The sequence below is a fragment of the Andrographis paniculata genome, unplaced genomic scaffold (assembly GCF_009805555.1).
Source record: "Andrographis paniculata isolate CXL003 unplaced genomic scaffold, ASM980555v1 Contig25END, whole genome shotgun sequence".
NCBI lineage: Eukaryota > Viridiplantae > Streptophyta > Magnoliopsida > Lamiales > Acanthaceae > Andrographis > Andrographis paniculata.
Genome location: NW_026137546.1, coordinates 371,020 through 398,266, shown reverse-complemented (window position 1 = coordinate 398,266; position 27,247 = coordinate 371,020). Strand labels below are relative to the sequence as shown.

General features: G+C 36.8%; 7 protein-coding genes and 1 long non-coding RNA gene across 15 annotated transcripts; 5 read left to right on the top strand and 3 right to left on the bottom strand.

The window, feature by feature from the left end:
• Positions 1-10: 10 nt before the first annotated feature.
• On the bottom strand, positions 11-3,583 carry LOC127245846 (uncharacterized). The gene is made up of 16 exons (XM_051266931.1): positions 3,345-3,583; positions 3,133-3,245; positions 2,936-3,044; positions 2,763-2,827; positions 2,537-2,575; positions 2,267-2,363; positions 2,078-2,165; positions 1,860-1,920; positions 1,707-1,783; positions 1,531-1,609; positions 1,250-1,329; positions 1,044-1,128; positions 894-962; positions 743-810; positions 598-646; positions 11-503 (listed from the first exon to the last, which is right to left on the bottom strand). The coding sequence occupies exons 1-16, from the start codon at positions 3,406-3,408 to the stop codon at positions 174-176; spliced, it is 1,473 nt and encodes a 490-aa protein (XP_051122888.1). The 5' UTR covers positions 3,409-3,583; the 3' UTR covers positions 11-173.
• A 992-nt stretch (positions 3,584-4,575) lies between these two features.
• LOC127245886 (uncharacterized) lies at positions 4,576-8,675 on the top strand. Of its 8 annotated transcripts, none has more exons than XR_007837524.1 (9): positions 4,576-4,724; positions 5,186-5,314; positions 5,506-5,545; positions 6,442-6,517; positions 6,610-6,810; positions 6,913-7,122; positions 7,251-7,667; positions 7,761-7,819; positions 8,165-8,675. XR_007837524.1 is itself a non-coding variant. In XM_051267030.1 (8 exons), exons 1-7 carry the CDS (start codon positions 4,682-4,684, stop codon positions 7,626-7,628), a joined length of 1,077 nt encoding a protein of 358 aa, XP_051122987.1. In that variant the 5' UTR covers positions 4,576-4,681; the 3' UTR covers positions 7,629-7,667; positions 7,761-8,675. The 8 variants fall into 8 exon arrangements, 2 of the variants coding, with proteins under 2 accessions (XP_051122987.1, XP_051122986.1); XR_007837523.1 differs by having other exon boundaries at positions 8,062-8,675; XR_007837521.1 differs by having other exon boundaries at positions 7,970-8,675.
• A 1,994-nt stretch (positions 8,676-10,669) lies between these two features.
• LOC127245947 (heat shock 22 kDa protein, mitochondrial-like) lies at positions 10,670-11,909 on the top strand. The gene is made up of 2 exons (XM_051267115.1): positions 10,670-10,939; positions 11,383-11,909. Exons 1-2 carry the CDS (start codon positions 10,744-10,746, stop codon positions 11,775-11,777), a joined length of 591 nt encoding a protein of 196 aa, XP_051123072.1. The 5' UTR covers positions 10,670-10,743; the 3' UTR covers positions 11,778-11,909.
• Positions 11,722-17,275, bottom strand: LOC127245949 (uncharacterized). The gene is made up of 3 exons (XR_007837570.1): positions 16,691-17,275; positions 12,302-12,393; positions 11,722-12,212 (listed from the first exon to the last, which is right to left on the bottom strand). It is a non-coding gene; the product is annotated as an uncharacterized LOC127245949 (long non-coding RNA).
• On the top strand, positions 12,725-16,040 carry LOC127245948 (uncharacterized). Its single transcript, XM_051267116.1, has 5 exons — positions 12,725-12,887; positions 14,149-14,237; positions 14,339-14,450; positions 14,925-14,986; positions 15,872-16,040. Exons 1-5 carry the CDS (start codon positions 12,836-12,838, stop codon positions 15,995-15,997), a joined length of 441 nt encoding a protein of 146 aa, XP_051123073.1. The 5' UTR covers positions 12,725-12,835; the 3' UTR covers positions 15,998-16,040.
• Positions 17,276-18,574: 1,299 nt separating the features above from the next.
• On the top strand, positions 18,575-20,249 carry LOC127245939 (BAG family molecular chaperone regulator 7-like). Its single transcript, XM_051267104.1, has 3 exons — positions 18,575-19,404; positions 19,508-19,789; positions 19,861-20,249. Exons 1-3 carry the CDS (start codon positions 18,667-18,669, stop codon positions 20,101-20,103), a joined length of 1,263 nt encoding a protein of 420 aa, XP_051123061.1. The 5' UTR covers positions 18,575-18,666; the 3' UTR covers positions 20,104-20,249.
• A 711-nt stretch (positions 20,250-20,960) lies between these two features.
• LOC127245937 (monocopper oxidase-like protein SKU5) lies at positions 20,961-24,200 on the top strand. The gene is made up of 9 exons (XM_051267102.1): positions 20,961-21,446; positions 21,856-21,965; positions 22,071-22,341; positions 22,421-22,559; positions 22,708-23,071; positions 23,165-23,530; positions 23,624-23,702; positions 23,787-23,989; positions 24,079-24,200. Exons 1-9 carry the CDS (start codon positions 21,312-21,314, stop codon positions 24,176-24,178), a joined length of 1,767 nt encoding a protein of 588 aa, XP_051123059.1. The 5' UTR covers positions 20,961-21,311; the 3' UTR covers positions 24,179-24,200.
• A 174-nt stretch (positions 24,201-24,374) lies between these two features.
• LOC127245938 (probable pectinesterase/pectinesterase inhibitor 59) lies at positions 24,375-26,229 on the bottom strand. Its single transcript, XM_051267103.1, has 2 exons — positions 25,300-26,229; positions 24,375-25,229 (listed from the first exon to the last, which is right to left on the bottom strand). The coding sequence occupies exons 1-2, from the start codon at positions 26,219-26,221 to the stop codon at positions 24,535-24,537; spliced, it is 1,617 nt and encodes a 538-aa protein (XP_051123060.1). The 5' UTR covers positions 26,222-26,229; the 3' UTR covers positions 24,375-24,534.
• Between the last annotated feature and the right edge of the window lie 1,018 nt (positions 26,230-27,247).

The following is a 27,247-nucleotide window of genomic DNA, read 5'->3' as shown; positions in this document are numbered from 1 at the left end:
CGAAGGAAATTAATGATTGCTTTCTATCTAAATATACATTAACCCTAATATAATGATTTGCTAATACATACACAAACAGATTACTATTATGCTGAGTGAATGATGTAAAACAAACATTAGCGTTTGTGTGTATATTGCAATTATAGTTCTAGAAATGTAATAGTAGAAGAAATTCATGAGTAGTGTAGAAAATAGTCTTTGATTGTCTTTCTCTTCAAGGAAGAAGGAGGATTCAGAACAGATGAAGGGCTCTTCTTTTCAGCTTCTGGTGTGGCTTTCTCTAAACCTTCTTCTTCTTCCTCTGCTGCGGCATCAAACTTTTTCATTTGAGATTTTGGGGTGCTGACCTCTACCTCTGCCATTGGAGAGGGTGAAGGTTCTTCATCATTATCCCTGAATAGCTTTCTTCTCTCAATTCTTGGCAATGCCTTTACTCGCTTTCGCATCGAGGAGGGGGACCGTGTGCTCGAGTAACAGCTGTTGTGAATGTTCCAAAGACGAACCTGTGACAAGAAAATGTATTTAGCATTCTGATTTAGTGTATATATATATATATATATTTATAATGATGATGATGAGTAGGGAAGATAAGATTACAGTGAAGTCATCTGAGCAAGTTGCAATTTTTCCCATTTCTGATGGGCACCTGGTGGAAACAAATTACCGAAAAGAGGGTTAAAATGTTGGTAAATTTAAGGAGAAATGCACAAAGATTATTGTTCTTGACAAAGCTAGTATTTACCAATCCACTGCTGTGACTTCCCCATCATGGCTTTCCAAGATGATTGGATCTGCGTGAGGTTTGCTGACCTGGTAAAAGCAAGAATATGATCAATTTGCTGTGATCAACAGAGGGAACAAAGAGGGGTGGGGGAGTTGGGAAGGAGGCGAACCTGCCACATGTAGGCATTGCCATCGCTGGAGCCACTGAGTATGTTAGCTGCATCAGGACTGATTGCTGCCTGTAATAACATCAGCCAGTTGATGAGACACAATCAAAGTGATTTTGATTAAGTGCTGAAACTCGAATAATATATATATACCTTGACGAAAAATGAGTCTCTCCGGCCTCCCGAGAAAATTTTTGTCGGTCCCTTTTCAAGCTGAAGTAAATTGTACAAATATACTCTGGAAGAAGAAAATTGAGAATCAGGATTCAAGCACTTGTTCTTGACCTTGTGGCATTTATCATTTTATCTGAACAAATAAAAATGTAAAAGAACTCGGAAAATAGAAAATAAAAAATCACCTGTGATCCATGCATGAAGCAGTAATGAAAACCCCATTCATATCTTGAGACAAGCTAGATATGCCATGCAATGTCTTCTCCTACAAAGAGTAGCTTAAATCAGTCTTTCATGAGATATGAATGAATCTAACAAACACTTGAGGAAATTCACACCAGGAACTTTATCTCCAAAAAATGTTCATTATAGGCATATAATTCTACGTTACTACTCAAGAGCTTGAACCTTCAGAGAGTTTTATGTTCCAGTAAAAAAAAGGACCAGACATAAAACTATATTGGACCTCACTTGAAGACTCAGAATTGAGGCAAGTATGAGTAACTGGAGCTTTAAGATGCCTTGTGTCCCAGAACTTGATAACACTGAATTTAAGATGGAAATCGGAGTTGTTAGTCTCAAGATGAGCAAATACGAGCCAAACTATTTTTATCATATCAGTGATATGAATTTAGTGAAAACCTGTCAACTGCTCCTGCAGTAGCAAGAGAAACCTCATCCTTCAGATAAAGCACTGATGTTATGCTCATGGATTCAGCCTGGAAACAGTTAATCAATCAGAGAATAAACATAAATCATATGGATACGTTTTTCCAAAAACTCAAATTAACAAACCTTTTTGTGCCTTCTCCACCTTCGACCAGAGGTATGAGCCTCGTGAACTACTGAAATATGCCTATAACATTCAGCATCACAATGGACAGGCGTGAGTTAAACCAGAATTTGTAATAATTCAACTTTTGGTATTGAGCATGATCTTTTGATAGAATAATTATAGAACTTTAAAAGCAAGCAATTATAATAGCAAGAAACAGAATGGTGAGGAAATTTACGATGCACAAAACTTCTGATTGACATTTTTGGAGCTCCTGATATCCCACACAGCAAATGACCCATCCCTTGAACCAGACACGACAAGGTCTGAAAACAGAACAATTTGTTAAAACAAAGGTACTAATTTGAAACCTTTTGCAATTTAAAATTTCTCAAAAAACTGAAAGTTATTGAGCTCCGTCACTAACCCTGATTAGTGGGATGGCAACTGATGGATTTGATACTCCCAGTGTGCCCCATCAATGCCCTAATGCACGTTTTTTCTTGTGTGTCCCAAACTTTAATCTGCTTGGAATAGAATTTATGTTTTATGAATCCATAAACCATGTGATTGAACAACTAACCTATAATATTGAAATTTTCTTCTTTTTAATTTTCAGCCAATGAAAGTGTTGTTTGAATTAAGTTGATATACGAAGCTTGATCTCCGGTATTATAGTAGAAGAAGTTTTGCTTACACTTTGATCTCCTGAAGCAGTCAGCATATTTGCATCATCCTGAAGAATAACAATTCAGTTAGCTATAAGCAGCTTTTGTCCAAAGTAATAAATACAGCCACAACGAATCAAACTTGCCTATTCACTTGATAGAGACATAGCTAATCATTGGTACGAGACTACAAGCAAATTAATTTGAATATAAGAAGCAAATCCATCAAGCAAGTGAACGAGCTTTGAAGTGTACCTTGATCCAGCATAGGTCAAATATGGCATTTTGATGAGCTACCCACTCGGAAATTTTAGCTTTCTCTGCAACAACGAGGGAAAGAAAAAGGATAAATGTCGTGTCGAAAAGTTGAATAAGTGCAATTCGCAAAAGCAAAACCAGTGAATATTAAGGCGGGAATTTGAATTTACCAGCGTTTTCTCTGTATGAAGAGGAACCCAAGAACCTCTGTCTTGTATTAAGCAAGTTAACGTAACCTCCCTCATCAGCAAGAGCGAGTATATGGGAATTGCTACTAGTCTACAGCGAACAAACACAAGTATAAATCAACGGAAGCAAATCTTGAGCAGCAAATTAACCTCGCAGTAGCAATAACCATAATTCAAACCTTGCAAAAAGACACGGCCATCGGAGGTGAAGGCTCGGATTCATGCTCGACTGCCACAGCACCAATTAGGTCATACCCTTGGGCATCGTTGCCAGCATACGCCCGCTTTCTCACTGCGAAACCGACAAATTATCAGCAATATTATCTCCAATCACTTCCATATCATGAATGAACGCAAAAATTACCCAAATAAACCAGAAAAACAGCCGTACCTCTGAATCCATTGACCTCTCTCGATTTCAAATCCTGGAAAAAGGAACGACCGGAGTTTTCCATTTTTTTCTGTTTGTTGCCTACTCTCACACTGCGTGGCAGATCGAGGAGCAAATAACGCCAGAGAGAACAGCTAGGAGGTGGCAATGGTGAGCAGTGGGAAATGGTGGCCTCGAATCGTTTATTTAGAGCTCAGCAATGGCGACCGGGGCGGGGAGCGGCGGAGTGGGAAACTGAAAATATTTTGGTTCTTTTGGCGCCTGAATACTCTCCCGATATTTAAAAGTGAAAAATAAATCTAAAAATAAAAACAATAGGTAGATTTATGGGTTTGTTTCTTTCCTAAATTTATTGAGACATTATATCTTTATTATTTTTATAATATTTTAATAATTTTCTATAAAAATTTAGTTTTTTTTACACATCCCTTTTTTTGTATTCACAATATTTTAGAAATTTAATTTTAAGCATTAATTTTTTTTTAGTTTTGATTTTTAATTTTTTTTTATATTTTTTTCATCTTATAAAATTATTTTCATTCGATTGAATATGATAAAATAATAATAAAAATATTTTATTACAAGAGAATAAGTTTAAAAATAAAAAATTTAAATTTAAATTAAAAAAGAAGTATAAAATAAAAAAATTATATTTTATACTCCCTCGGTCCAGTTAGAAAGTATACATATTTTTATTTTGGGACGTCCAATAACAATTTCATTAAATACCTCATTTTTTTTTTATAAATACCTTTACTTTACATCACATCATTTACAAAAAAAAAAAAAAAAAAAAGTAAGGACAAATTTTATTACTTTACCTGTCCACTATAATTAAAATACTATTATTCCTTAATCTCTACGCAACTTGGACGGAGGAAGTATTTTATATTTATTTTTATAAAATAATAAAAAATATATTAAAAATTGTATTAAAAAATATATAGATAAACAAACTTACCATTTCAAATAAGTTGCTTATTCTAATTTCTAATATTTTATGATATTAATATTTTATTTTTTAAAAAATATATCACGTTAAATATATTTATTTTATTATAAAAATTATTAGATCAAATATTATAAAAACCGTATCTTAAAATTAAGAAAATAAAACATGTATATGAAAAATTTTTTAAAAAAATTAAAATATTATTATAACAATATTTATTAAAAAAAAAAAAAGAGTATCCCTATTTAAGTAAAAAATCATATAAAAAAAAAAATGAGGGGCAGGAGGCAGAGGAGTGAAGGAGAGAGTAGACGGCTTCGTCTCCCATAGAATCCTAGGGTTTCGTTTCGCAATCGTCTCTCAATTTGAATTGCTGTGTTTTACCATGGATGCTCAGCGGGCTTTGCTTGATGAACTCATGGGCTCAGGTTCGGAGGGCATTATAATGGCCTTAAACCCTAGTTATTACCATCATCCTTACGATTTGTCACCAATCTTCATTATTCGCTTTGGAACTGGGGTTCCGATGTGTTGGAGCTTACTTTCTCTGTAAATTATTGCTTGATTCACTGTCAGAAGCCAATGATTTAATTTGAACACTAAATCTGGGATAAGATTGGCGATGTAAATCGATTTGTGTTTATTCCCCTTTAGATAACTCTTTTAGGGTCTCGAAATTCGTTCCTTTTACATGTTTGTTATGAAGTTAATTGATTGATTACCGAAATTTTTACTGACTGAAGTAATTGTTTGCTGTGTGGTTGGATGCTAATTAGCATGCCTCATGCTCTCTGTTTATAGCACTTTTCTACGAAGATTTTGAAGCTTTCTTTAAAAATAATAATAAAAAATGGCGATGCTTATGAATGTGTCTTGTGGTTTATCACAGCACGCAATCTGACTGATGAAGAGAAAAAAGGGTACAAAGAAATCAAATGGGATGATAAGGATGTTTGTGGATGCTATATGGTTCGATTCTGCCCCCATGATTTGTTTGTCAACACTCGAAGTGATCTAGGTAATGTTCGGATAGTTTAACTTGTTCTTTCTTTTAGAAGTATATATGAAGAATGTAAAAGGAATACCTCAGGCCTTTGTGTGACTAGTTTAAGTAAATTATTCAAAGTATGTTGGGATCAATATTGCGTATGTTATTATAATTGCCCCTCCCGTATTGCTTACACGTGCCGCTTTTGATTTTTACATCAGGAGTTTGTCCCAAGATTCATGATCCGAAGTTGAAGGAAAGGTAATAAATGCTTAATTTCCGATTTTTTTCCCTGCACTTTTGCTTCACTAGTGGCATTATTTTAGATACTATTCGCATTTATTATGTAACGCTGCTTTGACAACTTAAAAAAAAAAAACGGCTTTTTGGTGACAAGTGTCGGTAAAGCTGCAACGACAACATAAAAAATGTTTTTTTGCTGATGTGTGTCTGTAAAGCCGCAAGGGCATGAATTGTGAGACAAGAAGTTGATAATTTTCTACATAACAAAGATGATTGTGTATTTTTGGTAGATATTAACCATGCATAAAATTACCACTATATTGTAGTAGTGACTGTCTCTGTGGTTGGTGGCAGAATGACATTATATTGTTTTTGTTCTCTGATTATGGGATTCCTTTCCGAGTACTCTTTTATTTATTTATTTTTCTTCTTATTCTTCCGGTGGTTGCATGACAAATTTTCCAAGCTAAATACATCACAAGTTCGTCATTTATAATTGATATTCAATGTTGAGTAACTGATCACTGTTTTGAAAATTTGAAATTCCAAAATTATCCCATAATTCCATACTTGTCAATAGCGAGCAATATTAGCGCTATCCTGATGCCGTGGGGCATGGAAGCTCTTTTCTGCTCCCACCACTTCATCGCATTTTTTTCACAGTTCTGTTTGAGGCCTCTATATTATTTTGTCAAGACTGATGTTTCAGCAACAGAACCAAGTTTGGATTGAATACTTTTAAGGCACTTCAAGTCTTTGTAATTATGATATCTTCTAGCACTTCCATTATCATTACTTTTGAAACATGTGAAACTTAGCTTTTCTGCCATTTCTCATTTTATGTTGATAACCCTCACAGTTTCTTGACTAACTCATTCGCAAGTTGAATGGTTTTCCTGTGTTCCTCTCTGTAGTTTCGAGAACTCACCCAGGCATGATTCATTTGTTCCCAAGTTTGAAGCTGAACTGGCTCACTTCTGTGAAAAGCTGGCAAGTCTTTGTCTTCAGCTATTAGAAAGTTCAATGTTCTAATAGTAAGGCCCATAACATCAATGTCCAACAACTTCTGTATTATTCTTCAGGTTTCTGATTTAGATCGGAGAGTTAGACGTGGTCGAGAACGCCTTGCTCAAGATGTAGAAGTTCCCCCTCCTCCTCCCATTTCAGCTGAAAAGTCCGAGCAGTTGTCCGTGCTGGAAGAGAAGATAAAGAACCTGCTTGAGCAAGTTGAGTCGCTTGGTGAAGCAGGGAAAGTTGATGAAGCTGAGGCACTTATGAGAAAGGTGCCGCCATAGCTTTGTTCCCCATACGATCTTCTTGAGTTTTAGGTGTACCTCTTATATAATAAATATTATCTGATGATCTTTAATCACTATCTATTTCAGGTGGAATTACTTAATCTTGAGAAGACAGCATTGACTCAACCTCAGCAGGATAAATTATTGATGGTTGCACAGGAGAAAAAAATGGCATTATGTGAAATATGTGGTTCCTTTCTGGTTGCAAATGATGCTGCAGAGAGAACTCAGTCACACGTTACTGGCAAGCAGCATATGGGATATGGGATGGTCCGTGACTTTCTAGCTGAATATAAGGTACTAAGCTTCCATTCTTACTATCTTGGAGGGCCAACTTGTGTACAAAAAGGTTATGCATATTTTGTTTTCCTGCCTGTTATCTAAAAGTGTAGAATTTGTAACTCTGAACATTATAAATTCACTAGGAAGCTAAGGAGAAGGCAAAAGAGGAAGAAAGGTTAGCGAAAGATAAGGAAGCTGGAGAGAGAAGAAAGCTGCGGGAGAAAGAGTTTGAGAACAAAGGCAGAAGAAGTGGATCAGCTGACAGGGACAGGTACCCTGATAGGGATTATGATAGGGAGAGGGACCGATATCGGGAGCGTGATCGTGATCATGACAGATCTCGGGAAAGAAATGGTAGAGGAATGCGTGAAAGAGGAAGGGGTTCAGATAGGAAATATAACACTCCAAATGGAAGAGAAGGCAGCAGGGATAGATATCGAGAGCGTGACAGAAGCAGGTCACGCACTCCACCCAGGCATGGCCGCAGAAGGCCATCCAGGAGTCCTGGCCACCCCCATTAACAGAGATTGTGTAGAAATATATCTGAGAATTATGAAGAGGTAGATACTTCTATGAACTATGGAGCTTAACTGTATGTGATTTGGAGTCGGTTCTGTTGTCATTATGAGTAAAGTTGTTTTCTGTCCTCACAGCTCTGTTGAGATATATCATCTCCCTATCATCACTATAATTAGAGGAGAAAACGGTTGAGGTAGGTACAATTTCTTTGTCGTAACTATTCACTTTATGTTTTTGTCGACTGTTTATGCTCTTTATGTGGCATTGTGCTCTTTCTTAGTTTTTTGGCTGCCATATCCGTTTTCATGGGAATCTGTTTTCTTCTGTTTGGATGGTTATTCAGATTATCCGGGGAATCTGTTTCTCTTCACTCTGGTAACTCAGGTCATGCATTGTGATTTTCTTGCTTGTGATTGTTACTTATTTGTCATGTAGATCTGGTGTTGCATTTACGTGAGGCTCTTGTGCCGATGGGGTAAATATTTCTTGTCTGATTTCTTTTCCTACACCCGTGAACCCAAAGTTGAATAACATGTAGGGACAAGATTAAACATAGTGGAAAGGATTCATATGACTCTTAGCAAAACCTCGTGGCTATCGTCAGGTAATTTTGTACCTCCTTTGAGGCTACTATATATTCAGGTTACTACTTCCATTGGAGCATGAAACTCCGGTTTGAGAATCCTAGTTAGAAGAGGCCCTCGTGCTTGCGTAAAGCTAATATGCTAAGGAAGGATGGAATTGCATTGAATGGCATGGTAACTTTCTGTTTTCTTGTAGCTAGTAAAATAGTAGTGAGGCATCTTATGGTTTGTGCACTAACCAGAGCAGTATGATTCATGTTCGTAAGTGTTTAGTAGACGTGTTGAGGAAAGTTCAGTTTGTGTTTCCGGGTGGCCACTATTGAAGGTAGTCAGTCAGTCGAGACTCGCATTGTTGCTTGTCTCGTCGCTATTTTGCCGCATTTTTTCACCATTGTATGTTGGTTTGTTAAATGATCTAGCCTTGGGTTGCTAAGAATTGCCAAGCACACGAGGTTCAGTGTGAGATATCATCATCCAATCGTGTGTGTGTGTGTGTGTGTGTGTGTGTGTATAGCTGAATAAGTATTGTGTTTATGTGTTACTATAGACTGCTTCTGCAAGTTCATTGCTTTCTTTTTGTTGTGCAAAAGAAAGTAGTAGTGATCTAATGTTTGTAGCTGCAATACCAAGAATTCAGTAAAACTTTTTGGGCATTTTGTACACTAATTTAATTTAATGGCCATCAAATGTTGTATTCCAATTTTCTCTATTCCTTCTATTTCAACATTTGGAAGAAAGAGATAATGTAGGTAAATTTTAAAATTTATTATATTTGTGTTACTAATTTTATTTTATTTTTTAAAATTAAAAGTAGAAATCATATTCAATCTTGATTGTTATTCAATTATATATTATTCAATTTTTTATTATATTATTTTACAGTAAAAATATATTTATTATTTTTTAAATATAAAAAATAATAATTTATCAATCTGATATTTTTATTTAACTATAATTTTTATTATAGAATCAATTTTTCTTTAAATAAAAATTATTTTCAAATTTAATTTTATTCATATTATATTATATATATATATATTGTAATTATAACATTAAATAGATTATATGTAATATTTTTAAGTTTGTTATTTAGATTAAATTTTTTATTTTAATTTGAACCTAATACTTTATTAAAAAAAATTATTTAAATTTAAAATTTTTATTTGAGATATTTTTATTTTTATTGTGTTATTTATATTGAATGAATGTATTTTCAATATTAGGGGTGTGTTTGGCCGCTGATAGCTGTAAGTTGTTAGGTGATTCAGCTATTAGCATTTAACTAATTCAAATGACAATTTAGGACATTTATATTTTAACTTTTAAAATTTTTATTTGTGTTTTTTTAGTTTTAAAATTTTTGTTATTAGTTATTTGAAATTATGAGTGTATTATAAAATATTTTTTTATTAATTTTAGATGTGAGAAAAATAATAATATATATTTTTATTAAGAAATATGAATATTTTTTTAGTAAAAATGATGTAAAATATTAAATAATAAAAGATTTGTATTTATATTTATTATATTAATTCTTGATTTATTTAGTAATTTATTATATTTATAATTTTTAATAAATTTATTCTATTTTATTTAATTTTAATATAAAAATAAAATAATAATAACAAAAATATAATTATAATTTACAAATAAAATTAATTAATTTAAATTTATAAAAATATATTATAATTTAATAAATAGTATATTAAAATAATTTAAAATAACAGTAGAAAATATATTTACATATGTGAAATAGATAATAATATTTTAAAAATAAATAAGAAATAAAAAAAATTAAAGTAAAAGAATTATATTGGATTATATAACTTTTTTAAATTAGTTTTTTGGACGAATAAAGTAGTGTGGGGCTAGGCATAATTTCAACCATCAATTGATGCTGCTGCTGTGGAGACTTCTTGATTCCATCATGTTCTTGGAACACGAAGACCATGAAGATGGTGATAGGAAGAGTATGTCGACACAACAAAAATTGTCAAGCAACTTAATAAAAAAAAAAACACAAATTAAAATTAAGATTGAGTTAAATATTTTATTTTTTATTTCTAAAGAGAAGATAATAGACAGAGACTTTAGAAAAAATAAATAAATATAATCAAATACTATATTAAAAATTGGATGAAGAGAATATTAATTAATTACATAGATTAAAATTAATAATTTCTAAGACATAAATATAAAAATTGCACTCTGATTGCACTATTCAATGATTTATTTATTTATTTCCTTAATATTATCCCGCGGTCATTTCCGGTTATGCCATTAAATATTTGAAATTTTTAATTATGGGGTGATCTATTTGTAATTATGGGGTCATTTCCGCTTGCCCAAGCAATCTCCCGAACCTTCTGGAGTGCCCTTCCAGATTTGCCCCTCTCTGGTAACTTCTACACACACCCACACCCACACCCACTCGGCGCTATAAATACCATTTCCTTTCTCAAACGGTCGTGTATAGTTGTAGTATTGCCTCTTCTGCAAGTTTCATTCTACGCAGCTCAGTTAGCAACCAGCTATGGCTTCCTCTCTCGCTCTTAAGAAGCTCGCATCTGCCAATGGTATCGTCAGGTCTCTGCGTCCAGCGCGCGCTCTGGCTCAGCCTGTTTCCCGTCGCTTCTTCAACACCAACGCTGTCCGTGAATACGATTCTGATGACCGCGATGTTGACGTTGATCGGCGCTCCGATCGCCGCGTATTTTCTCCCTTTGGAGGTGAGTCATATACGGATCTAGAGTCTATTCCTTAGATGACGCTGCTGTGTTATGTTCTCCTTTGCTCTGCACTTCTCTGTTCTATCTCTTAATAGGATCTGGTACTCGAGCTCATCTTACTCAGCTGCTTATTCTATTATGGCATACTCTCACTCTAATTTTCATGCTATGTCTATTTCCTTCAATAGTACGCAGCTCGGTATCGTCTTATTAACTATAATATAAGACGATTATATGCCGATAAATTTGTATTACTGGTTATAGGCACCTATATCGCCTTCTCGGTTATCCTCAACATGGTCTACATCTATGCACAGATGAAAACACTTGACTGTGCAGTCAGGGAGAAGATCAATTAGGATAGAACTGTAACGTTCTTTAAAATTCGGAGTTTAGTTTCGTATTTATAATGTTTTTTGACCTAAACCTTTCCCCCGAAACAGATGTATTCGGACCGTTCCCCACTACCAGCAGCCTAAGCCAAATTCTGAACATGATGGACCAGTTCATGGATTCCCCAATTAGCTCCAGCATCCGTCGGAACTGGGACGCGAAGGAGACGGATGACGGTCTCCAGCTGCGCGTGGATATGCCAGGGTTAGGGAAAGAAGATGTGAAGGTGTCAGTGGAGCAGAACACTCTGATAATCAAAGGGGAAGGCAAGGAGTTCGAAGGCGATGAAACCGGAAGGAGGTACACTAGCAGGATCGATCTGCCGGAGAAACTCTACAAGACTAGCGATATCAAGGCAGAGATGAAAAATGGGGTCCTCAGAGTTCATGTCCCAAAGATTAAAGAAGAGGAGAGGACTGATGTTTTCCATGTCAATGTCCAGTAGATTATAGATTGTCCCTAACTGGTTTCATACTTGTCTGTCTAGAACTCTTTCAACAGCTATCCTGGGATTTTGATTGTTGTCCATCAATCGTTTCATCTTTTGCTGGGAAATACTAAAAATAATTTTGTGCTACCAAGTGAACTTCTCTAGACTCGCGACACAATATTATGCAACATCATCCTACATATGTTTGCCACTAATATTAAGCATTTTAGCTGAGATAGTATTGGGATATTTTTAGGTGACATAGTCTTTTAGAGTTATTTAATATTAAATAATTATTTTACAAAAAAGTTAAGCTATGATTATTTAAAAAATATATTATTATAAAGGTGAAACTTTAAATTAAAGTGTAGGGGCAAATAAAACTTACCTTTGGGAGTGCGGTTGAAACTGCTTCATCTCTAGATTCCAGGGGATGGATGATGATCATCTCTGCAAAATTAGTTGACATTAGTGTGTAAGAGCAGGAGAAGAGGTAATAAGCTGCAGGTATAACTCATAGATTCTTTTTAGTAGCTTACTGCAGTGGCACGAGAATAGGGAACAGGCTTGTGACATCAACCATAAGACTCATCTTTGTTCTTTGTTTCAATCTTTTCTGCAAACTTCGTCGCTATCCAAAGTAACACAACGTCAAGCCCAGACAAATGATCTTCTAACAGACATGAAATATTTTAGCATACGTGAAACAAACAGTAATCCAGCTAGGCTAGGCTAGGCTGGGTGGGTTCATGCCTAACGAATTTAATTATATATATATAAATGTTGCTTTACACACACTGTTCAAATTTCCCTATTTTCTACAACTTGGAAACATATTCCGACATAAAAACATGCATGAAATCATATTACAAACATATATATATATATATATATATATATTGGTGGGTTATAAGTAAAGTTCGGTGACTACTGTTACTTCACCCCACCTTGTACAGTGATGGACATAATCACTCCCAAGGTAACCACACCACTCCATTGGGTTCTTCACTAATAAAAAACAAGACAAATATTATTTACACATTCTGAACTGAAGCAGTAATTAGCAGCAAAACATGCAGAGACCAAAACAGAACTCAAAGAAATTAAACCTACACACGAGACAAGGTGGAGACTGTCTTTCTAATTCTATAGTGTGTATCTTTCTTTTAATTTCTTATTGTTTCTATATGATGTCCATTTGTGAATCAGCAGTTCCTATTAGCTGTTGCTAGATGTTTGGAAGATGTCTGCAAGTCACCTGACATGTGCAATTACTCGAGAACAATGGACGTAATAAAATGACTTTATTTGACTGCACTACATCACTTAGAAAGAAAACAAACAAACAGAGAAGAAAGTTTTCTTGCAAGATTGAAGGAATGTTAGTGTGATACATATAAAACCCCAATTGTATGAGCTTTTTACTGTGTCAACTACAGATACATATGTATGTGATGCTGTTTAACCATTATTTATTTACTGAAAGATCACTTTTTTGATCCTACACTCTAACTGTGATTGGCAGTAATTCCAATACCCAATTAATATGTAGTTACGTATTTGCAAGAAACAAGAAGTAGAAGACAAATAGCAGGTGAGCAAGTGGGCTAGCTAACTTCCAATTCCAAGCATTTTGACATCTGATCCAAGAGTTAAACCTTAAATCAAGGACACCAGTATTTCGAACCATGAACCAAGAAAGAAGCCTAATTGATAGTGATTGTGAGAGTCAAATTCTTGTCTAGAAGGGCACAAAACCCCCTCCCTATTCATAAAAAAAATCACACCCATGACTAGCGCATTAATCAAGTTTTTTGCAAATAATAAACCAGAAATATTTTCCCACAGATGTAACCTAACCTTATCTCGTATCCCATAAAATTTTGTAGTTGGAGGGAAATTGAAGAAATAAATCACACGTCTTGTCAAACATGACTGCATGTTCGAATGCCTCAGTCCTTTTTTGTCTCTTGTACTGGTCACAACCTAATGAGAAGAGTGCAGGCTCAATAAGTTAGCTGCTAGCTGTGGAAACTACAGTTGTTTATATGCCCAAAGCTGGGACTTTCTATACTCCATTAATATTTGCATTTCTCAGTTAAAATAATTAATCTTTTTACTAAGTCTAAGTCCAACACACTACAGTAAGCATACATTCTACACCCTTTATTTAATGCTCGTCTCTCCCTCCCATTCACCGTAGTTGCCTGAGTGAAAGACTGTGTTTGTATGACATGCAAGTTACAGTCTGCTGCAGGATTATGTCACTACCATATATCTTTTGAATCCTCGTACTTTTGATAATAGTCTCTTCTGACTCATTATACGGACCCATATATCTAATCATCAACTATGTCTGCCAATACTTATTATCTCTTCATTTCAGTTCTTGTCTACTACTCTGTGCATGCATGTAATGCTCGATCTTTTGCTGCAACTACTCTCAATTTCAACCAAGAATCTCGCCCTACCAAGGTTAGATCTCTTCTCTCTTTATTTTTTTATAAGACATGTTTCTATGGGTAAGTAATCGCCATGGTCATGAGATGTGTTTTTGCTTCTTTGGGGGTATACAGATTGAGGGTAGCCTCAAAGGCAGCATTAACTATAATCCTAACAGAGTGCTCAGCAAGCATACAGTCAATTTCAACCCAAAGGAAATAGAAGATTTTGGCAAGAAAAACAAAGGTATTGTCGGACCATCTTCAAATTTCGTTTAAATAAAGCTCATTAGCTCAGAAATACAACAGAATTTGCAATCTTCAGCGAAAGTATTCCATCCCATGATCTTCAGATATCCTACTCGTTATCAAAACCCTAGGTTCCTTTTGTTCAAGTCTTGATTTTTAGTTACCAGTAGTGTGGTGTTCTTTGTTTCTTCATGTAAAAGGCATATGAACACAGTAAACATCAGTTTTCCTTGTACTTCTATATAGAAATGCCAAATATAAAGCATATCAAATGTAAAGTACTCGTGTCAATTGGTAGGCCTACACGTACGTATACTCGTGTTCTCTCTACCAGTGAATAGTTTATGTCAAAGTAATCTTGATTTAGCATATGCCAGTTATAACGTAAAATATCCGGTGCAAGAATGAGACATTTAATTAAATTATTCAAATGATGTAATGATATCTTCAATCTTTGTAATCTTGCATGCAGAAAGTGGAGAATGGAAGTGTTCACATCACAAGAAATTACTGCAGCACTATTCTGAATCAGAGGTAAGAATTTAAAACAATATTTTATTTCTATAAGCTTCTACACTCCCTCATGCATACATTTGCACCCTGATAAGATTATATAAAAACGCCCTCTTTTGTGTACTACTAGAAGAGTGAGTTAGAAATTAAAACAGATAAATCCAAGAAGGATGAAGAATCAATCATGGCATATTTTCTGGGAAAAAGGGAACTTGAAAAAGAGGGAAATTGGACACATAATCACTTATTTTGGTTTTTGGTTTCAGGAATGTTTAAACTGCACCTCAAAGAAAGCTAAGCCTACATTTTAGGAAACTAAAAATATTACTATTTTCCAGGTTTCCAGGAATCTGTTAAAGAAGGGAAGTGGATATAATAATGATATTCCGTTAACAATGTCACATCCTATTGTGGTTCAATAATCCAGCTCAATTAGTTTTAAGATGACATTTCATCCCTCGGAGATCAGTCCCTTTAGCAATGCCTAAATTGAAAAAGACTAGGAGGTGTGTGTATTCAATAGGACATACATTACATAATTTATAATTAAAATTAATTTTTTTTTTATGAAAATATATCATATTTTAATATATATATATATATATATATATTCAAACACTTGGTAAGTAAATGCTGATTCTATGAGGGCATTTGCTAGATTATGGCATTCCTAGTACAGAAAGAGGGAACCTCAATTGTCACAATCACATCCATATCTGGAGCTTAAACTATTCAACATGATTCTATTTTCTTAAGAAAATGAAAAATAAAAGATCCAATGGGAACTTCACGCGTGGCCTATGATGCTCTGTATACTGTTAAATAGTAGTAATCTAGTATTACTTTATGTTAGTTTACAGTTACACATATGACATGAATGAAGCTTGTATTTTCAACTATGAATAGGGTTCGAGGTGGGCACGGGTCAATGTCAGAAATATGGATTTACATGAGCCATTCTTCGGAGATAAAGACTTGTCAGAAACAGACTATCAGCCTCCTCATCGCAAAGCACCCATTCACAACAAATAATTATTGCATTATTTATTTAGCTCACAAATCGTAATAGTACATAACCGTGGCATATATATATTAACATGAATATTTTCCCTTATATGCTAATTTACTCTTACTGTTGAGATACATTGTGTACCCATGACCGGTGTGCCATATATTTTAAGGATTGGTTGCATTCTTGTTTTCAGTAACGCGTAACTTAAAATTCACCCAAACTTCTAATATTATTACAAGATCAAAATATATATATAAATATATAATAATAATCACATATAAATTTACTCTCCTCGTGTACCAAGCAACCTTGTCCAAGATCCTATAGTCAGCTGGATGTTGCATAATGGTTCAAATGTTTCAGTTGGATGTTGCATAATGGTTCAAATTTTTTATTATTTAAATACGATTCAAACAGTTAATCAGACACAGAATTGGGCCAAATAAAGGGACAACCTATTTAGATTCTCAATGGGCCATGCATTGTCAATGTTGGGCTATAAAACTATAGCAAAATGAACCAATTAAGAAAAAACCTACGTTATTTATTTTTTTTTTTATTTTTTTATTTTTTTTTCTACGTTATGAACATATGAATAACCGCAAGAATTTTTGAAAAAGAAAAGGAGATGATAACCGCCATTTGCAGTTTTAAATAATTGCGAACGTATAATGAATGGAAAGTGCAAAGGATGAACAAATAATTGTACTTACTCTGAAACTGCTGCAGAAAAATGACGGAGCGTTCAATCATCCTGAGTAAGAAACTGCACGAACTGGAATCCGATCTCGCCGACGTCTTCCGCCTTCCCTTGGAATCCGAATCCTCTCAACACCACGAAATCATCGTCTACGATCTCCAGCAGCGCTTCCTCTTTCTCAAAAATCTCCTCTCAGCGGAGATCGCGTCGCAACCGTGCACCGCCGATCAATTGCAGGAAATCGAGGAGAAATTCGGCGAACTCGAGGCTGCCTTCCGCGACTGGAACGAGTACCGCAAATCCGCGCCGACGATGCAGGACTGTGTCGACGACACGCGGTCGGTCTGCTCCGATTGCGCTGTGACACTCTTCAACGGGACCGACGCCGACAACAATCCACCGACGAACGCCGTGCTCGGACTCGAGGAGAAATCGGGGAGAAGAAGGATATGGCGGGAAATTGGGCATAATTGTGGCGTGTTTGGCAGCGGGATATTGATGGGAGCAATTTGCGTGATCGGTTTGTATACTTATACCTCCGAGTACGAACCCTTTTTGCTTCCTCCTACGTAAGTGTGTTTGTTTTAGTTTGGAGGTCGAATGCTAAAACTTTAAATTCGAATAATTTTTCGATGAAAATTAAAATAAATTTATTTTAAGTTAATATAAATATATAAATCTATTTGATTTGAGTTTTTGAAGAAAAAAAATTAGTGAAAAATTTTTAAGAAATTCTTGAAACGGACATATCCCTTTGGCTTCATTTAGATATAGAATTTTAAAATTAAAAAAAAAAAAAAAAAAATTAATAATAAGTATTATAAGTGTAAAATAAAATATAATAGTTCCCTTGAACTATTTGTTGGATCATTTGAATAAGACGATTACTTGAATCTCTAGTTTATAGAATAGATTTATTCTATCAATTTGACTTGACTAGATCAATTGTAATATTATTATTACTATATATTTTATTAAACCATTAATGGGTGACAAGGTGTCACATCTTACAAATAATATTTTTGGATAGCATATATTCACATATATTATATATATTACTTTGTGTTTGTGTGAGAGTAAGAAAAGAAAATATTGAGGGTTGCATTCCGAGCAGAGCCATCAGATTATGGCAAAATTTGTGTGAGTGACAATTCAATAGTAGTTTTAGAACATTTTCTAATCGACAAATTCCCTTTAAATACTTCACACCCGTGAAAAAGTTTAGCATCTTCAATTATATATTAACTTTATGTCGTTAATTTTTTTAATTTAACAAGTATTTTATGTAATATTTTATAAATATATATATATCGTATAATGTTTTTAAAAAATATATACTCCGTATCAAAATTTCAAAATATGTTGTGTAAATAAAAACCTATATCAAATGGATATTTCTTGGATTGTGTGAGGGTAGATGAGATCGAATCCAAGGCAAGATTAAAATTTAAAACAGAGACAGGGCTCCCCCAACACAACTGACACTCGCTCCCGTCACGCAATTATTGCAATTAATTATTGGTCAAGATTCGATTAATTTACTCTATCAAGTCAGAACCAACACGTGACCGTCTGCAGTATATATGTAACAAGTGACCAAAAAATAAAATCATGAGTAACACTTCTAAAGTGGAGTAATAATTTTGTCCCATTAATCCATATCAATCTCATTATGTATATTATTAAATTATCTTATCAATATTTGTAATTTGTTCCACATGCAATGCAAGTAATCTTTAAAACGGTCTTATAATTGTCAAATTAGCAACGGGAATATTTTGAACTCTTAACGCTAAAGACAGATACTACTGTCAATTTATAATGTAAAGTTAAAATGGTCACTGAGACTACGTGTTGAAATACCAATTATACCCCCACCACCACAAAAGGCGCTTTCCTTCTCTCCCAAAGTGCCCTTTATAACGCATGTATGCTGAAGCTCTGCAACTCCGGTAAAGCAAGCTTCGCCGTCGAATCTGAACTGAAACAATGAGCAGATTCAGGAGATTCGACATTGTTGAGCGCTCTCTTAATGGAGTCTCCATTTTCACTCCCCCGAGATCTCTTCTGCTAAGGCGTCCGTTTCCATCGTTCCCGGTCGTCGAAGAAGAAGATGAGCTTGTCGACCTCTTAGATTTCTGCCATCCTTCACCTGTCTTGTTTGACGAATTTGATGCTATAGCTGATGTGCTTCAGATCCAGGAAACTCCGGTCAAAATCACCACTCTCAGGGTAAACGACGGAGTCGGAATCGGTGAGCTGTGGTTGGAGAAGCTGTCCGACCGTGTGTCGGATTTGGAGTTAGGATTGGAGAATCTTCTGAGGGAGGAGAAAGCGAGGAAGAAGAAGATTGTGCAGAGGAAATACTCGTGGTTGGCTGAGGTAGAGACTCCGGATGCAGACCGGAAGCTCAAATGGACGGCGGAGATTAAGGACGACGGCAAGGGTGGGGAAACTGGATCTCGGTTGAAGAAGAGTTACAAATGGACGGCGGAGGTTAAGGGGAAGAAAAGCCGCGGTTACTCGCCAATCGATCGGTCGTATACGGTTACAGTTTCCAATGGCGACAGCAGCAGCGATTCAGAGGAGGAAACAGAAAAAACGAAGAAGAAAAAGAACAAGGACGAGAAAGTGAAGGAGAAGGAGAAGTGCAAGCTGAAGAGATCTGCTCCGCGTGTTGTTGAGATCGACGAGCACATTGATCATGGCGCCATTGTCTTGAAACAGGTTCGTAACCGTTTTTGCAAATTTCTCAACCGATTCTATTTCTAGAAGAATGGATTAAATAGATCTACGTCGTGTGTATGCTTCAATGTTCTCTGAATTGAAGGTTTTCGCGAAGAGGATGGAGAAGAGAAGAGGCAAGAGGAAGGATCTGTCGGCGGAAGATGCAGCAATGGCGATTCAGCTAGGTTTCCGAGCTTACATGATCCGAAGGTCTCAGGCGCTGCGTGCGCTTCGGGAACTGGCGATTGCAAAGTCGAAGCTGAAGAAGATCAGAGCTTCGTTCAGCAACTTCTCCTACCGTCGCCGGCTGTCGCACAACGCGGAAGAGCGTCAGAGATTCTCCGAGAAGATTATCGTCCTCCTTCTCACCGTCGACGCCATTGAGGTACCTTCTGCAACTCAAAAACTCTCTGTCGTCTACAATTGTTGATCTGTTTCCACACTCTGGTTAATTAGGGCGCTGATCTCATGGTCCGAGCTGCGAAAAAGCTGATGGTGGATGAGCTTGAAGCAATGCTGGATGTCGTCGATCCTCATCCGCCGGGGAAGTCCTGGTCGGTGAAGAGGAGGAGAACCTTCGACATGCCTGATAGAGTGGTGGAGGAGGAGTTACTCGCCGCCAGCGTTGCAGAGGTGGTTCGAATGCTTGACGACGAGCCGACTTCGGCAGGTGACGAAACCTTTGAAGCATGCTTATGAATGTGATCTACTCTCGAATGAATTCATCTCTGTATGACTCCTACGAAGATGACCTTCTTTTGTGTTAAGAATCCATCTTTTCTGAGCCTTGGATAACTGTTTTCAACAATTTCTTTCGAAATTATAGCAGCAAAAAAAATGCTCCATTTCTAAAAATATACACAATGTGAACAAACTCTAAATTTATCCCCAAAAAAATTAAAAATATAATATAATATTTTTTAAAACATTAATATAGATAAATAGTATTAAAATTAAATATATATATATAGACAATTGCAAATTTTTGCACGATATAAAATTAAATAAATAACTAAATAAACAGTCTCTAAATTTGTCTATATCTAAAGGTGCAATAAATTAATCTAATAGATAGGTATACATAATGTAACGCGTGTAAATAAACAATTTTTTCAATATTTATCAGGATTTGCTTAGACTTCTATAAAAAGAAACAAAACGAAAATGTTGGAGGATGAAGTCAAATGAAATGCCAACAGTTCCAATATGATTTAAAATAATACTATAAAATAAAAAACAATCAAAATAAAATAAAAATTGGTAAACGGGCCCACCTTTGTGGGGCCCTTCGGATCTGCCGTTTCAATCTGGCCTTTGTGCTAACGGCTGATTTGCCGGTTACACCCGGTCACAAGTCACAACAAAAGATTTACTAAATCAAATTAAATGCATATTATATCTAACATGAAAATAGAAACAAATCCGATCTGTAAAACTAAAATTAAATTTTAAAATGCTTATTGGACGTTTAGAATTTTTTTATTTTGTTTTTATGGTTTCATTTTTGCCCTAGTTAAAAGTTAGTAAAATGGGTGAATCGTCAGTTACTGCATTACAGAGATGGAGAGATGACCGGCTAAGCCAGTAACCAGTGTAGGGAAAAAAAAAACAAAACTCACATATCACTTCACGCCACCAATTTCTAGAAGAAAAGAAGAGTTTGATGCGTTGTGGGAGAAATCCAAATTCGGAGGAGCACTCAGCCGTTTTGTTGACTACACGCACTGTGTCTTCCGCATTCACTTGCTGAAGAGGAAGTTGGGGAGCACAGTTCGCGTTGTTGTGCGTTGCGGCGCTATTTGAAAAAGCTGTGATCCTTCCCAGTTTTTGGAGTTTTGAGGAGCTCTGATAACTTTCCAAATTCTGTTGATTTTGTTTGCTTCAGCGCTAACAAAAAATTGTCGTTAATGGGTGTATTTGGCGTCGGTTACTGGATTGGCATTGTTTTGTTATTGGAAGTGTGTTTTGGTGCGGAACCGTTTGCAAACTTTGAATTGGAATTCAATTATATTACTGCTTCGCCGCTGGGAGTTCCTCAACAGGTGATACGAGTTTTGTGTCTTGATTTAGAGGATGAGAGTTAGAGTTTGGCTCCTGTTTTGTTTTCGTGTTGTGTATGATCTTCTGTATTCGATTCCGGCCGAATTGTATGCTTATGACAAAACTCAACGATGAATTTTAAAAGTATTGATGATTAGCTCTAAGTTTACCGTTGTGTGAGTTTAATTACGCTTGGGAGCCTCAATGAAGGATGAGATTGCATACACATAAATAGTCGAAGTCTGCCTAATCTGCATGAGAATAATTAAATCAATCAATATTTTGCCTGATCCGTACGTATATCGAAAATTTCCAAAAGAAGTGTTCTGCATACTTTATTTTATTCTTATTTTTTCCTATCAGGTTTATATTGGAAGCATCTTGATCTGTACCATTGACTGAATTTTGTAGATAATAGCTGTGAATGGGAAGTTTCCAGGTCCTGTTGTTAACGTCACAACGAATGATGATGTTTTGGTAAACGTCAAGAACAAGTTGAATGAAGATCTCCTCGTAACATGGTATATACTTTGTAGAGAAAAATACTAATTGGAGAACTAATTAGTATTTGAAATTTCTCCTTCACTGTAAGGTTTTAAGAGTTAAAATCTTAATTTTACTTACAGGCCTGGAATCCAGATGCGACGGAGTTCATGGCAAGATGGTGTTAAGGGCACAAACTGCCCCATCCCTTCAAATTGGAACTGGACATATCAGTTTCAGGTCAAGGATCAAATTGGCAGCTTCTTTTACTTTCCATCTCTGCACTTGCAAAGAGCCTCTGGCGGATTTGGCCCTTTTGTCATAATGAACCGTGATATTATTCCCATTCCTTTCGACACTCCTGATGGAGATATAGTCATAATGATCGGTGATTGGTACACTCGCAACCACACGGTAATTGAATTGATAAGTACTGATTAACTCAGCTTGATGTTGAGCAGTTATATCTTATTTGAGTTGTGTTCAATATCAGGCTCTCTGGCAGGCCCTCGATGATGGGAAAGAGTTAGGCATACCAGATGGAGTTCTTATTAATGGAAAGGGGCCGTACAGATACAACACATCTCTTGTTCCTGATTCCATTGAGTATGAGACTATAAATGTCAAGCCTGGTAAAGCTTTTATGTTATGTGACTGGCAATTCTTGATACTAAATATTCGGTATTTATAGTATCATGTCTCAGATCTTAGATGAAGTTCTAATTTCAATTGTATCATCTGCACAATTGAAGGATATGTATTTGTCTTTGGTGTATACAGGAAAGACTTATCGCATTCAAGTGCACAATATTGGAGTGTCCACTTCTTTGAATTTTCGGATCCAGAATCATAAATTGCGACTAGTCGAAACAGAGGGCTATTACACATCTCAGCAGAACTATACCAGCTTGGATATTCATGTGGGGCAGTCTTACACCTTTCTTGTTACCATGGATCAGAACGCGAGCAGCGACTACTACATTGTGGCCAGTGCTAGATTTGTGAATGAGCTATGGCAAAGAGTAACTGGCGTTGCGATTCTACACTATTCCAACTCGAAGGGGCCTGCTTCCGGTCCACTTCCTGACCCTCCAAATGATTTTTATGACAAAGCTTATTCAATGAACCAGGCACTCTCCATCAGGTTTTTGTAGTTTTATGCTCTCCCTTTTTCTGACTAATGTGCATAAACAGCGCAGACGATTTATTACATTGTTCGATGATACTAATTGTTCAGGCAAAACACAACTGCTAGCGGAGCACGTCCTAACCCACAGGGCTCCTTCCATTATGGCTCCATCAATGTCACGGATGTGTACATCCTCAGGAGTTCCCAGCCAAAGCTGGTCGATGGAAAGCTACTAGCCGCGTACAATGGTATCTCATTTGTCAATCCTGATACTCCAATTAGGCTATCTGATGTCTACAAAGTGAAGGGCGACTACAAGCTTGATTTTCCAACAATGCCGCGAGACGGAGCACCAATCGTGGACAGGTCTATTATCAATGGAACATACAAAGGATTTGTAGAGATCATACTGCAGAATAACGACACGGTTTTGCAGACATTTCACCTTGATGGCTATTCATTCTTTGTTGTTGGGTACGTTCCTAATGCATATTTACTTCCATATATGATTTTTCTTGGAGATCATAACTCATTAGCTTTGTGGCTAACTGCCAACAATCGATACAGAATGGGATTAGAGGAATGGACCGAAAGCCACAGAGATTCATACAACAAATGGGATGCAATATCGCGCTCCACTGTTCAGGTCATATACAGATTTAAAATGCTAACCTACCTGTACAATGATCTTCCCTTGTTCATGACTTGCATGATTTTTGTCGATGGATAGATTTTTCCCGGCGGATGGACTGCAGTTTATGTCTATTTCGACAATGTTGGAGCATGGAATCTCAGATCAGGGAGCCTTGACAGGTGGTATCTTGGTCAGGAAACGTATGTTAGAATCACCAATCCTGACGATCCTTTCAACAAAACCGAATTGCCGGTGCCCGAAAATGCTCTCTATTGTGGTGCGCTAAGCCACTTGCAAAAGTATGAAATGCTTACAACCTTCCAATATGCAAGTTTTCCATTTAAACTCCTTTTTTGAGGTACTGAAATTCCTCTGTTACCTTGTGCAGGCCTCAGAAAAATTCCTCGTGGACAACTCTGCATGTGCAATCTCAGCTCTATGCTGTTCTTCTAATGGTATTCTCTTCTCTGATTGCCATTTTTAGCTGAATTCCCTTCCTCTTCCTCTTTCTATCTTCTTATCTGCGGTGAAGCATGTTGACAATTACTGGAATCTCGTAGAAGAAACTTGATATGACCTCGATGATGGAAAATATTATACTACAAAGTGTAATGAGAAAATTGTCTATAAAAATTGTGTGTTTATAATAATCAAATCTAGCTTCCAATTTGTACATTCTCCAGAAAAGATCCTTCAACCCATCGTCATAAATTCGAAGGTCTCGTATTCTTTATTCTCTGTTTTTAGATTTTCTAATATTCAATGGTTAAATATGTAGTAATTAATTTCCGTAACAATACAATGTACAAAATTAATTAACCAATCAATGGGAAGTATATTGACATCACAACCCGGCTGTAAACGGAACTCCAGACGAGGGTAGCCACGCCCGACCCGCTATAAGACTGTCCACGGTAAACCGGGAGGCCACTTTCGGATCTGTTATGACATGGTACCCGGGCCACTTGACCCGGCTTCTCGTGGATCCACCCGGCCCAAAATTCCGATACTCCCCGTAATAGAGTGTGGCGAGCGCAAAATTAGAATTCCCCCATCTGGACCATCCATCGCGGCTGACGAACCCGTCGATAAAACTCTTCATTATGACGGTCCGGGAGTACTGCTGCCAGGGGCGACCCAGATAAGTGTTGAAGGAAGCGAGAACGGGTTTGAGATCGGGCGCGGGCATGATCCGGGACTTGTGGATAGAGATACCCGTATTCTGAAACGGGTCGCCCCTGCCCTGGGCGGTGATGACATTGCCCTGGCCGAGGAGCGGCCGGCGGACGTAGATGTTGCAGTTCTGGAAGACGACGGCGGCGTTGCCGAAGATGAAGTCGATGGTGCCGTAGATGACGCAGGCTTTGAAGAACTGGCGCTGGGCGTGCACGAATAGCGTGTCCTGGTAACCCTCGAATCCGCACCCGTAGAACACCGACAGGTCGGAGGCTGACCGGAGCGCCACCGCCTGCCCGCCTTGCGGCCCCGCCGTGTTCCGGAACGTAATCCCCCGTGCCATGAATCCGATCCCGTCAACCCCTGAAATTTTAGTATATTTTATTTTCTTTTATAATTATCTTAAATTAAAGAATTTTTAATCAAGTATTACCGAAAGTGGCGGTGCTATAAGTGGTGAAACCGGCGTTGACGCTCCGGCCGGCGGTGATGACGGTGGAGCGCATCCCGTCGCCGACGAGAACGACGTTACCCATCGTCCGGCTTACTAATACATTCTCTCTGTACACACCTTTCTTCACATACACCACCACTCTCCCGGTGTTCCCCACGCGCCGGGAAACCGCGTAGTTTATCGCCGCCTGAATCGACCGGAAATTCCCCCGACCGGTTTTCGACACCACCGCAATCGCCGCCCTCGCCAGGGACTGATCCTGCAGGAGCTTCCTCTCCCTCGGCGGCAACCAATTCGGGAATCCGTCGCCGTCGCCGTCGCCGTCGCCGGCGACCGAGGAGTTTCCGGCGTCGAGGAGAGCCCCGTTGGTGGCGAGGCAGTTGCTGATCAGCTCCGACACGTTCGCCGATAAAATTGGGGAGGTGAATTTGGTGAGGTTGAGGTCGAGGGAACCTCGCCGGCAAATTTGGATGTTGGTGAGGGCGGAGCTCAGCCACGTCTGGGCGTCGACGACGGTGAAGGTGGCGTTGGTGAGGATGCTCTGCAGAGTGCTGTTGAGCTGATCGATGGTGCTGTCGATGAGGCTGTTGCAGTCCCGGAAAACGATTCTCTTCCGCTTGCTGCGGCAGTTTCCGGCGAGGCGGTTCGACTCGGTCTGGGACTCGACGGCCCGGTCCAGGGCGGTTCGGATAGTCATGGTCCGGAAGTCCTCTCTGGACTTGGGGATGGGAACCGGTCCCTGGTCCTGCTGGCCCATGAAATAGGAGCAGGTTTCAGGGTGGGGAGTTGTACGGCACCACCAGACGATGTCCTTTTTGGTCATTTCGTCATCCGCACAGCAAAATAACAAGAAACATAACAAAAACAAGGGTTTGGAAAGATTAAGAAAAGTAGTTGCCATAGAGATCAAATTAATGGATGGATCGATCTTGAAACTACTCCAGGGGTTTTCTTTATATATATATATAATTAAGTTAAGGGCAGCATTATCAAAGTTGAATTTAATTTAATTTAATTAATAATGTATCTGTGCATGAGCATGTATGAAGAATATATATATCTTCAAAATGAAGAGATCCATGTTTGAAGGGTCACTGCCATTGCACTCAACGGGGAATTGAATAATGGATTTAATTCGAATTTAATTGATTGAAACAGGCAAAAGATTACATATATATGAACGTGAAGATATAATGTAGGAAATGCTTATATATATATATATATGTTACTTAGGAGATGTACAATCTGAATATTGGTGAGGAAGGAAGGGCGTATTATTGATCAAAATTAAATAAAACATGGTTGACTTCATGACTATTTCTATCTGATTGGTAATTAGTATATATATATGATTATTTGGCCTATATATGGGTTTAATTAGGTAATCATGAAATCTTAATGGAAATCCACAGCAATGTTATTAATATACAAAATTTATATAAACATAGCTAATAATTTCAATTCACTCTATACAAGTATATGCATATATGGAATTATAATTATACATTGCGAAATTTATTTTATATATATATATATGATCAAAGTGTACAGCAAAGAAAATGTAACAATGAAGCAATGAGGAACCTATATTCCAAGATTTTAATTATTTGTTTAAGTAAGTAATTAATTAAGCTACATTAGATGTCTGTAACATAAGCATTTAATTTGTTGGCTAACCATACATAAGTATAACCATGTGCTTTGGAGTTTGCATCAAGTTCAAGTTATTATATGACCTGTTTTAACTTAAATACTCGTCGTCCTTTTCCGAATATATATATATAATACTAATTAATTAATGATTATTGAGTTAATTATGAATTGTAATTAATTAATTAATTAATTGTGTGCAGAAACAGTACTCGATCGATCTCATGTCTGTACGTAAATTAAATTCCAGGAATATATATATACTTACATATTCATT

What these genes read in the sequence shown, in the direction of transcription:
- LOC127245886 (XM_051267030.1), top strand. Translation starts at nt 4,682, where the DNA reads ATGGATGCTCAGCGGGCTTTGCTTGATGAACTCATGGGCTCAG. An exon ending in TGATGAACTCATGGGCTCAG is followed by an intron (nt 4,725 to 5,185) that starts GTTCGGAGGGCA and finishes GGTTTATCACAG; the next exon opens with CACGCAATCTGACTGATGAA. An exon ending in ACTTTCTAGCTGAATATAAG is followed by an intron (nt 7,123 to 7,250) that starts GTACTAAGCTTC and finishes TAAATTCACTAG; the next exon opens with GAAGCTAAGGAGAAGGCAAA.
- LOC127245937 (XM_051267102.1), top strand. Translation starts at nt 21,312, where the DNA reads ATGGGTGTATTTGGCGTCGGTTACTGGATTGGCATTGTTTTGTTATTG. An exon ending in GGTACACTCGCAACCACACG is followed by an intron (nt 22,342 to 22,420) that starts GTAATTGAATTG and finishes GTTCAATATCAG; the next exon opens with GCTCTCTGGCAGGCCCTCGA. An exon ending in AACCAGGCACTCTCCATCAG is followed by an intron (nt 23,072 to 23,164) that starts GTTTTTGTAGTT and finishes CTAATTGTTCAG; the next exon opens with GCAAAACACAACTGCTAGCG.
- LOC127245947 (XM_051267115.1), top strand. Translation starts at nt 10,744, where the DNA reads ATGGCTTCCTCTCTCGCTCTTAAGAAGCTCGCATCTGCCAATGGTATC. An exon ending in CGTATTTTCTCCCTTTGGAG is followed by an intron (nt 10,940 to 11,382) that starts GTGAGTCATATA and finishes CCCCCGAAACAG; the next exon opens with ATGTATTCGGACCGTTCCCC.
- LOC127245938 (XM_051267103.1), bottom strand. Translation starts at nt 26,221, where the DNA reads ATGGCAACTACTTTTCTTAATCTTTCCAAACCCTTGTTTTTGTTATGT. An exon ending in TTATAGCACCGCCACTTTCG is followed by an intron (nt 25,230 to 25,299) that starts GTAATACTTGAT and finishes CTAAAATTTCAG; the next exon opens with GGGTTGACGGGATCGGATTC.
- LOC127245846 (XM_051266931.1), bottom strand. Translation starts at nt 3,408, where the DNA reads ATGGAAAACTCCGGTCGTTCCTTTTTCCAGGATTTGAAATCGAGAGAG. An exon ending in AGAGGTCAATGGATTCAGAG is followed by an intron (nt 3,246 to 3,344) that starts GTACGGCTGTTT and finishes TCGGTTTCGCAG; the next exon opens with TGAGAAAGCGGGCGTATGCT. An exon ending in TTGACCTATGCTGGATCAAG is followed by an intron (nt 2,576 to 2,762) that starts GTACACTTCAAA and finishes GTTATTCTTCAG; the next exon opens with GATGATGCAAATATGCTGAC.
- LOC127245948 (XM_051267116.1), top strand. Translation starts at nt 12,836, where the DNA reads ATGCAGAGACCAAAACAGAACTCAAAGAAATTAAACCTACACACGAGA. An exon ending in AAACCTACACACGAGACAAG is followed by an intron (nt 12,888 to 14,148) that starts GTGGAGACTGTC and finishes TCTTCATTTCAG; the next exon opens with TTCTTGTCTACTACTCTGTG. An exon ending in AAGAATCTCGCCCTACCAAG is followed by an intron (nt 14,238 to 14,338) that starts GTTAGATCTCTT and finishes GGGGGTATACAG; the next exon opens with ATTGAGGGTAGCCTCAAAGG.
- LOC127245939 (XM_051267104.1), top strand. Translation starts at nt 18,667, where the DNA reads ATGAGCAGATTCAGGAGATTCGACATTGTTGAGCGCTCTCTTAATGGA. An exon ending in GCGCCATTGTCTTGAAACAG is followed by an intron (nt 19,405 to 19,507) that starts GTTCGTAACCGT and finishes TCTGAATTGAAG; the next exon opens with GTTTTCGCGAAGAGGATGGA. An exon ending in TCACCGTCGACGCCATTGAG is followed by an intron (nt 19,790 to 19,860) that starts GTACCTTCTGCA and finishes CTGGTTAATTAG; the next exon opens with GGCGCTGATCTCATGGTCCG.